This window comes from Oncorhynchus masou, chromosome 28 (assembly GCF_036934945.1).
Source record: "Oncorhynchus masou masou isolate Uvic2021 chromosome 28, UVic_Omas_1.1, whole genome shotgun sequence".
Lineage (NCBI taxonomy): Eukaryota > Metazoa > Chordata > Actinopteri > Salmoniformes > Salmonidae > Oncorhynchus > Oncorhynchus masou.
The window spans coordinates 48,320,314-48,330,373 of record NC_088239.1 but is presented as its reverse complement, the minus strand read 5'-3'; the positions used below and the strand labels follow the sequence as shown (position 1 = coordinate 48,330,373).

General features: G+C 41.3%; 1 protein-coding gene across 1 annotated transcript; it reads left to right on the top strand.

The window, feature by feature from the left end:
• Positions 1-302: 302 nt before the first annotated feature.
• Positions 303-7,046, top strand: LOC135517761 (dual specificity protein phosphatase 4-like). Its single transcript, XM_064942347.1, has 4 exons — positions 303-817; positions 1,657-1,790; positions 2,471-2,690; positions 4,659-7,046. Exons 1-4 carry the CDS (start codon positions 430-432, stop codon positions 5,039-5,041), a joined length of 1,125 nt encoding a protein of 374 aa, XP_064798419.1. The 5' UTR covers positions 303-429; the 3' UTR covers positions 5,042-7,046.
• Positions 7,047-10,060: the final 3,014 nt, after the last annotated feature.

The following is a 10,060-nucleotide window of genomic DNA, read 5'->3' as shown; positions in this document are numbered from 1 at the left end:
CTTCATATGAAGGAATATAAAATAATAAATGATTAAATAGCCTAGGCATGGTAGCCTATATATAATTACAGATGATTTTGACTATCGTGGGAAAAGAAGTAGACTACTGCATTTTGCATTCATTCAGGAGAGAGTCAACATAATTTTCGAGGTTTGGCAGCGGTCATTTAATTTTCTGTCGGCTTTGATTGTTGACTTTTCATGAATGAAGAGAAGGAGAGAATGGTTAATGAATGGTGCTAGCGGGTGACGTCACCTCCAGCGTGACGCCACCACCCATTCATAAAACGGAAAGAGGTGACTGCTCGTGATAGTAATGCTCTCAGAAGAATAACAGCACAACATTGCGCAGGAGCTGCTCAGGATTAACGCACATCCAGCACTCTCTTCGTGTTCTTCAACACGAAAAACACATTTTTTTTCTTCATTATGGGAGAAAATATGGTTATCATGGATGAACTTTGCGAAATGGATTGCAACGTTTTGAAAAGGTTGTTGAAGGACGACAGTGCGAAATGCCTGGTGCTGGACTGCAGATCATTCCTGGCGTTTAGCGCTGGACACATTCGGAGTGCAGTGAATATCCGCTGTAACACAATCGTGAGAAGGCGAGCAAAGGGCTCCGTGAGTTTAGACCAGATTCTATCCGGTGATGAAGAGGTCAAAGCCCGGCTGAAATCAGGACTGTACTCCGCTGTGATCCTCTACGACGAGAGGACGCCCGACATAGACACGGTTAAAGACGATAGCACAATCACTCTGGTGCTCAATGCATTATACAGAGACACGTTTGGAACTGAAATATATCTACTCAAAGGTAAAATGATCACAAAATGCACTTAAGGTTATCAGAATTTAAAAACATGCCCAATGCTGACTTTGTTTACAAATATAAATAACAACAATTAAATATCACATCTGTCTCATTATATCTGACAAGTGTGTTATTACCATGCTATTATCATATTGTCTCAATCAGTTTAAAATTGTAGGGTACATGTAGTGCCGTCTTTTATTGCTGCACAATTCAACCCACAATGGGCATTAGGCTCTAACAATGATGTAATGCGTAGAGAGCCACATCTGGGTGCACGAGGATGTGCCGCAGTGAGTATCTTGTGATCCTCAACAATTGGTTCATCGTTAAGATTTCGCATAACATTTTTATTTGATAATAGTTATTATTGTAAATGGTTCATTATCGCAATGTCATTATCCAAAATAGATTTAAATGACGCACACGCATCGAAGCGTGAATTGTTGGCAGAAAATCACACGAGAGTATTTCTCAATAAATTATTGGAAGTTAATGGGGAAATGCAAAAACATTTAACCTATTCGAGTATTTAATAGGTTTTCAAATGTAATTAAGGCCTTAACCGTTAGGCATAGGCCTACCCAAATTATAAATGACATTATAAGAAATGGAAATTCTAATTATGATTGTGTTCTATAATGTTTTATGTAATTATTCAGAAATAGTTTATTTGGTTGTTATTGAAAAAAATGTATGATCTGTAGCCCTATTAAGCTAGGTAGGCCTAATTTGTAAATGATACAGTCGTTTTTTTAACGCAGACGGTACGCTATTATGTTGTGTTGAGAGTGGCCTGTGATTGGAATATCCCGATGTCTAACGGCAATCTCTTTTCACAGGGGGCTATGACACATTTTTCACGGAGTATCCCGAGTTCTGTTTGAAGACCAAAACGTTATCTTCGTTCTCTACGCAGTCCAGTTTGGACTCCTGTTCTTCTTGTGGAACTCCACAGACGTTGCACCATGACCAGGTAAAGAAGGGTGCCTGTTTATCTCGGTGACCGAGTTTGACTGAATATGTGGCATTGAGTGAAATACTAGGGGACTCGTCAATTCTGTCCATCCACTGGTTTCCGGGCTCGATAAGAGCACCAGTTATGCTTCCGTTTTTTCTCTCCCTGCTGGAATGGGTGGTAGGCCTGTGTGACGAACAGTGACCCGGACGAACTTCCCTATGCACATCTGTTTTACATAGCCCTTATCGATCATTTCTGCCGTTTGAAGCGGGACCATATCAGCAATGACATAACAGTTTTACATAGCCCTTATCGACCATTTCTGCCGTTTGAAGCGGGCTCATATCAGCAATGACATAACAGGGCCCAAATCAATAAGCTGTCCGGAGATAAATAACCTGCTGGAGTTCAAATCATTGCCATTGGTGATTGGCCGAGATTTTATATGACCACATGTCAGACCCTATTACTGCTACCATTTTATTAAAATCATTCACATAAAAAGTGCACACTGTAAATTGTATTTATCAGAACCTTTTAATGTATTGATGATTGCAAATTGTTAATAGGCCCTTTCACTAGTCCTATTTATTGTGTTAATTTGTGATGTTTGAAAGAGACATTCTGACTGTAAAATATCCTCTATTCTCTCTTGGCTCTGTATTAATGCCCACTTTGTCTTCTCTATGTTCCAGGCTGGTCCAGTGGAGATTCTTCCCTTCCTGTACCTTGGCAGTGCCTTCCATGCCTCCAAAAAGGACATGCTGGACGGCATGGGCATCTCAGCCTTGCTCAACGTGTCCTCTAACTGTCCCAACCACTTCGAGGGAGTCTACCAGTACAAGTGCATTCCTGTTGAGGACAACCATAAAGAGGACATCAGCTCCTGGTTCATAGAAGCCATTGAGTTTATCGGTAAGTTTCAATCTCTTAGAAAAATACATGGGACCTGTCCCGAATGACACCCTGTTCCCTACAGTGCACTTCTTTTGACCCGAGACAAGGTAGTGCACTATAAAGGGAATACGGTGCCATTTGGGACACAGCCTAATGCCGCTTAATCATCATCATGATGAGCAGAAGGAGAATTACATGGTCCATGATGGTCCCTGTAGGACCCAGCTGCCGCATAGCCCAGTAGAATGTTAATTTGGTCATGTGATTGAAGGTTGTCTTCTTGCAGGGACGAGATTGTTACTTTAATTGATGGCTCTTCAGGAACATGTTGTACAGACGGCTCCTTTGGTAATGAATGCTAGTGTAGTGTATGAGTAATGGTTGGCAGTGTCTTTCAAACCTGGGTGGCGTAATGCATTTGACAGAACATTTTCATTTCATGCTAGGTAATAGCCTACCTGACGGGAGAGCATTTTAGAATAAATAATTGGTAATAAATAGAGAGTAAATCATGTGCTCATGCAGAATCTCAGTGTGTCTGTTGCCCATGCTCAAAATGCTTTGTTGATATGGGCGACGGAGGAAGAGGAGTGCTGAGCTATAGTTATTGCGGTACTCCTATGGTTAGGGATTAATTACCATGAGGGAGGATAGGAGGGCGTAGCTCCTAGAGGTTCCATCTTGGTAGAATACACACACGCACGCACACGCGCACACACGCACACACACACGCGCACACACACGCACGCACGCACCCACCCACCCACCCACACACACACACACACACACACACACACACACACACACACACACACACACACACACACACACACACACACACACACACACACACACACACACACACACACACACACACGAAAGCCTCTGCACTGTGCTGTGGAGAACCCGGTAAGCTTGAAGGTGTGTGTGTGTGTGTATATAAGCGTGTATGGACTTGAATGCGTCAGAGCTAGCTGCTTAGGGAGTCTGACTCATCCACTGTTCTTGGGTGCGCCGCCTCGTTAGTTGGAGTTACCTGTGTGTGTGTGTGTACGCGAGAGAACACGACTGCACTTGTATAGAAGTGGATACCACATTTCTATGTTTTAATGAGTATTTATGAAATTCTATCTATGTATTACTACTCAAAATGGCCTCCCTGTGATGAGGGCATATCCCCTGTTGCTGCTATTTCTCATGGTGAGAAATGTTTATGTATGGAAAGTGCTGCTGTAGGTGTCTGGATGCAGGATATACTGGAAACTGTATATAAAATAAAGGAAACACCAACATAGTGTCTTAATAGGGCGTTGGATCACCACGAGCCACCAGAACAGCTTCAATGCGCCTTGGCATATATTCTAGAAGTGTCTGGAACTCTATGGGAGGGATGCAACACCATTCTTCCACAAGAAATTCCATAATTTGGTGTTTTTTTGATGGCGATGGAAAAACGCTGTCTCAGGCGCCGCTCCAGAATCTCCCATAAGTGTTCAATTGGGTTGAGATCTGGAGACTGACACGCACATGCAAGCGTGCCCACCCTAAACCCTGAACCCTAATTGTAAACCTACCCCCTAAGCCTAAAATAGCCTTTTTCCTTTGAGACCCTCTTTCAAAGTCACACAAATCTGTTCTTCTAGCCATCGTAGCCTAAATAATGGGCAATTGGGCATTTTTATATGTGACCCTAAGCATGATGGGATGTTTTAATTGCTTAATTAACTCAGGAACCACACCTGTTTGGAAGCACCTGCTTTCAATATATTTTGAATACCTCATTTACTCAAGTGTTTCCTTTATTTTGACCGTTACCTTTACATTTGCATGTCTTTTCTCTTGGGTGCAAGAGGGGGGGGGGGTCTCTATCATCAAAGCTTATGGACCATGGCAACAGATCATCCTGAGCACTATGTATTACCTATCCTGTACATATCACTATCCTGGAGTCAGTTCTGAACCCCCTATCTCTTTGTCTCTCTTCAGACTCTGTGAAAGACTCTAACGGACGTGTGCTGGTGCACTGCCAGGCGGGCATCTCTCGCTCTGCCACCATCTGCCTGGCTTACCTGATGAAGAAGAAGCGTGTTCGCCTGGACGAAGCCTTTGAGTTCGTCAAGCAGCGCCGCAGTATCATCTCCCCTAATTTCAGCTTCATGGGTCAGCTGCTGCAGTTTGAGTCCCAGGTGCTGGCTACGTCATGTGCGGTGGAGGCCGCCAGCCCCTCGGCAGCCAGCCTGGGCCCCAAGTCTTCCTCCACCCCCACCTCACCCTTCATATTTAGCTTCCCCGTCTCCGTGGTAGCACATGGCCAGCCCAGCAGCCTGGCCTACCTGCACAGTCCAATCACAACCTCGCCCAGCTGCTGATGCCCTGCCCCCACAGACAGACATCAACACTGAACTGACCCAGGGGGCTCCTGTCAGCCCCATTTCTCTCACTATCCAGGGCAGAGAGAGAGAGAGAGAGAGAGAGAGAGAGTTTCTCTTCTCCTAACTTGGTATAAGCTGAAAGGTCCATTGACAATGAAAAACTGAGGGTGCCTATGCTGCTGCCTGACTCAAAAAACGGTATAGAATATGACACACACACACACTCTTTCATCACTATTTGGTGAACATTAAATAAGCTTTTTTCTGAAAACAGGCTCAAGGAGATATGCAGTTCCTGTGGTTTAGTGCGAAAGACGTGGCGGCAGACTTCTAAGTTGCAGTCCGTCTCTTTCATTTCCTGTGGAGTTTTCCAAAGCCTCTCCAGTCCTGCTGAGAGGGGTGAATGGCCATGAGCAGAGATGCAGAGAAAAGGAAAGAGCAAAGAGGGGAGGAGGGGGAAAGAGAGAGAAAGTGCGCTCAGTCATTTAGTCGCTTCCTGACGGAGAGCAGGAGGCTCTTCAGTTGTGACAGGTGCTCTACTAACGTCCTGTCCGGCTTCCTGTCCTTGACATCCCCATCCTATCTCCCATGTGCCCCCCTCCTCTCCTGGAGCAGGACTGCTGATGAATGAGAGAATAAAAGCGTCCCCCATGCGGAGGTGGAGAGGCCGTTGAGATAAAGAGACAAGCTTTCTGAGACGGTGCCAAATGAACGCCTGAGCCCCTGCTACATAGCCCGGGCAACCCCTGGTCTTCCATGTAATAGGCTCGGTTGGATGGACAGATGGGCTTTTGAGGAGAACGTTTTTTTTCTTCTGTTTGTTGGTCAGTGCCTTGTTCAGAAAAGGTATAGGATGTTTTTTCCGGCGCTTTGGGATGTGCTCAAGTGCCCCAGCGCCTTTCCTCTTCAAACAGACTGAGGCAGATAAGCTGAGAAATCACTAAACAACAACGTTTCAAGTCAACACTGCAATAGAGACAATGTAATCCCATCCGTTCCTCTCCCCCAAGTAGAGCAATAATCCGTTTCTCTCTCTTCCCAGTTGCCACCAAAGCACTACATTGTGTTGTGTATTTCTGATCATGTTTTTTAGCTTCATATGTATATTCACTCATCGATACAGACCGGATATTTCAGAAGTGTTTTTTTTGCCTTACCAATAATTATTTTTAGAATTCTCAAGATAAGAATGTATTGTTTTTCATCCTTTCAACCATATTGTCTGTTACATAGGTACTATTTCTGTCCAGACAATAGATGTTGATTGGTCTAATGCTTGTTGAAAGACGGAGACTTAATTGGGAAATGACCTATGAACCTTTTTTGTCTTGTCACTGTTACTCCCCCAATGTCTAGTAGATCCAGTCTACTTTCTAATTGGGATGATTTCCCAGCTACGCACAAACACCCCTAAGAAACAGACACTGGGATATCAGACATCACTGGGAAAAGATAAGGTAGAAAACTGCTTGTGTGCTGCCACTGGTCTGACTCCTGAGAAATGGTTAATTGTTTTCCTTTTCATGTTAAACAGGCAGTTCTCTGAGTGTTTGAGACAAAATATTGCCTGGAAGCGTTGGCCTAGGTGACGATCAGAGCCAGGAGCAAAAGCTTCTGGGGAAACAGGATTTAATTCCCTCCTCTTTTTTTGAAGAATGTCGGCACCTTTTATAGAGCACTTTTAAGTGATGCAATACTGTATTATTTAATTGGTTTGCACATTATTGTTATACCAGGTGGTAACTGATTACTTTTCATACACTCATTATGTTGTTTTCTTCTTGAGCAAGGGTATGTAAATGATATGAAGATGAGAGGCGTTCTCTGGTCCACAATCATTGAATAATGCAATACTTTTTACCTGTGTCAAGTGAAATGCTGTCGTCTCCTTATGGCAGTATCATTCATCAATTTAACATTTAAAAAAAAAATCTTTTTGGGGTTCAATTGTAAATGCTTTATTTATTTATAAAATTCCATTGTTAAATACAACATTGTTCTTAAAAAAAAAAGAATCTCTGTTTCTTATTTGCATGAAACATCACACATGGTGTCTGGGAGGGCTACATAGTGGTGGTGTTTTTCATATTCATGAACACTTTATTACACAAACACCTTGGTCATAAACAGGCAGATGACTCATATTCAAATACAACCTTTAATTTAAACATTTTTGGTAGTTCTAATCACCAGATCATAACTGCAAGCACAGGTAATGTATCAAAATAATCAAAGGCCTACTTATCATCTAAATCACCTCACAAGGAAAAGGCTGGTAATTTAGATGTAGCCAGCCTTAGACTATGCAGCAATTTTTGCCGCAAAACTTGATGGATTGTGATGGTCTGTTCATAACCGGTGTTGGTCCTGTCTAAAAATCTGCACAAACTTCAGTGCAATGACCAGAATAGGGTTCGAGGAGCTGTGTTGCGTTTCCCAACATTAATGTAGGGTTATAACACCCCCTAGTGGGTGATCTTAATACTTCACATCCTCTTAAACCTCTCCATAGAAATCAAATGACATTTTATTTGTCACATGCTTCGTAAACAACAGGTGTAAACAGTGAAATGCTTACTTGCAGAGAGAGAGAAAAAATAATGACACGAGGAATAAATACACAATGAGTAACGATAGTACTGAGTCGATGTGCAAGGGTACAACGTATTTGAGGTAGATTATGCACATGGTTGATTTTGCAAATAAGGGCATGTTAAATGTTTTTGAAAAGAAAACCTTGAAACTGCTTTTTATCTATCAGAATATATTCACTCTGTCTGGAAACAAGATCTAATAGTGGTAGAGAGCATACTATTTAACAATATAACGATTTAGATTAGTTTCCCAAAATACCTGAGGAGAAATGTCATAACCACCAAGTCATAAAATGGGATATTTTAGTTGAAAATGAAATTACAGAAAGTTTTTTATTTATTTTTACTATTTGGAAGTTCTCTTAATTATATGTTTTCCTCATTGTCAAGTTTAAATGCCCATATATGCCTTGGTGATACTCAGAGACATGTTTACCACACCAATATCTTACTATTTTACATTATGTTAGGAATTATCTTAAGAACAAGCATATAAGGTTCACATATGGGAAAAATCCTCAATATCAATTGTAAGTTAATACACCGTTTCCTCAAAAAGATGTGCCGTGATGGTAATGACCTAGGGTTGTGGTAATGACAGAGTGTGGTGGAAAGGATATTTCATATAAAACTGATGAAAATTACCATTAAACAGTTGAATGTCACAGTTGTACATGTTCAACTTGATTGAAGACATAGAACACACCATTCAAAACCTAAAAAAAACAAGGTTACATGCCTCATGTAAAGCATATTTTAGAACAATTTTGGGATTCAATGGATTAAGCAGAAATACATGTACAAGGTTGGAAACACTGGTTGACATTGAACAAATGACTGTTCACTGGCTGCAGTCTATTAATTCAGACTTGTGAGACAGGTGTGGGCTCACTCAAGATTAGGTTTTGCACTTAATGCTCTCTATTGCTTAACGAGAGAGCAATTTTTCTCCCAGACGGCACCATCAAGCATTATATGTCATTTTGTCACTGGATGAGGCTCAGGGACAAGCCTAAGCACATTCTCTGGTTGGTCCTCTCTCATTGGTCAAAATAATCAGTTGGCTCCCACACGACTCACCGTATTGACTAGAGTGCTGCTCTCTGCATCAACATGTTGTATAATACCAGGGTAAAGGTCTTCATCATATTTCACAACACACCACTTTCCAATTAGTCTCTCTTGTATGTCTGCAATGGGCTGTAATTGCGCTAGAAGACGGCTGTGATACTGTGCAGTTGGAAGTGGAAGGTTGTGCTTTGTCTGCTTCTGTTGGTTGAATTATCACGGTCTGTTTGCCAAAACAATCACATAGACGTGGAGTCATTTGAGGGTCAGGTAGGTCATCATTGTGTAGCTGTAAGACTTCCGGTGAGTGTGGTGGTGTGTTCCTTGCCAGGTATGACTCCATAACCTCTTTTCTGGATAGTTCATCTGCTGTTTCTTTGGTTCATTTCCCATTTCCTCCCTTTTTTGCTTTTTCTCACTGGGAGAATTGTGATATGGATTTCAGTTTACTGCTTTATTTTCTCTTGAGGTGTCTTTCTTTTTTGTTTCTTAAGATACTCCTGGTATGTTTGATTTTGTTTATATATAGTATGTCCTTGTCCTTTCCTTGGTTGATTTAGGGGGTATCTTATAGAAAAAAATAAAATAATTACTGTCAGTAATAACCATAGTAAGTTACATTAAATAGACATCAAAATCACTCAATTATCCTAGCATTATACAACATGTAATGGTCTTATTTAGAAAATAAGTGTTCAATTTCAACTTAACCATGATCATATACAGTACCAGTCAAAAGTTTGGACAGACCTACTCATTCAAGGGTTTATCTTTATTTGGACTATTTTCTACATTGTAGAATAATAGTGAAGACATCAAAAAATATGAAATAACACATGGAATCATGTAGTAACCAAACAGTGTTGAACAAATCAAAACATATTTTAAACGTTATATTCTTCAAAGTAGCCACCCTTAGACTGATGACAGCTTTGCATTTTTACGATATTTGGTCATATTATCTTCTCAGGTCATATTTACCTTTCTTTTTCTATCCTTTCCGGCATCAACATCAACTCCAAAACATCAATGTGTCCCACGGTCACTATTTATAACCATGGTAACCAAGTAAACAAACTTAAGAAAAATATTATCATTATGTAATCAAATCTTATTGGTCACAGCAGATGTTAATGCGAGTATAGCTATTATTTAAATTTATTTTATTTTTAATGAAGGCCTGGTGGGTTAACTGCCTGTTCAGGGGCAGAACGGCAGATTTGTACCTTGTCAGATCGGGGGTTTGAACTTGCAACCTTCGGTTACTAGTCCAACGCTCTAACCACTAGGCTACCCTGCTAATTGCCTTTAGATAGAAGCTGTTTTTCAGTCACTCGGTCCCAGCTTTGATGCA

What these genes read in the sequence shown, in the direction of transcription:
- LOC135517761 (XM_064942347.1), top strand. Translation starts at nt 430, where the DNA reads ATGGGAGAAAATATGGTTATCATGGATGAACTTTGCGAAATGGATTGC. An exon ending in TGAAATATATCTACTCAAAG is followed by an intron (nt 818 to 1,656) that starts GTAAAATGATCA and finishes CTCTTTTCACAG; the next exon opens with GGGGCTATGACACATTTTTC. An exon ending in AGAAGCCATTGAGTTTATCG is followed by an intron (nt 2,691 to 4,658) that starts GTAAGTTTCAAT and finishes GTCTCTCTTCAG; the next exon opens with ACTCTGTGAAAGACTCTAAC.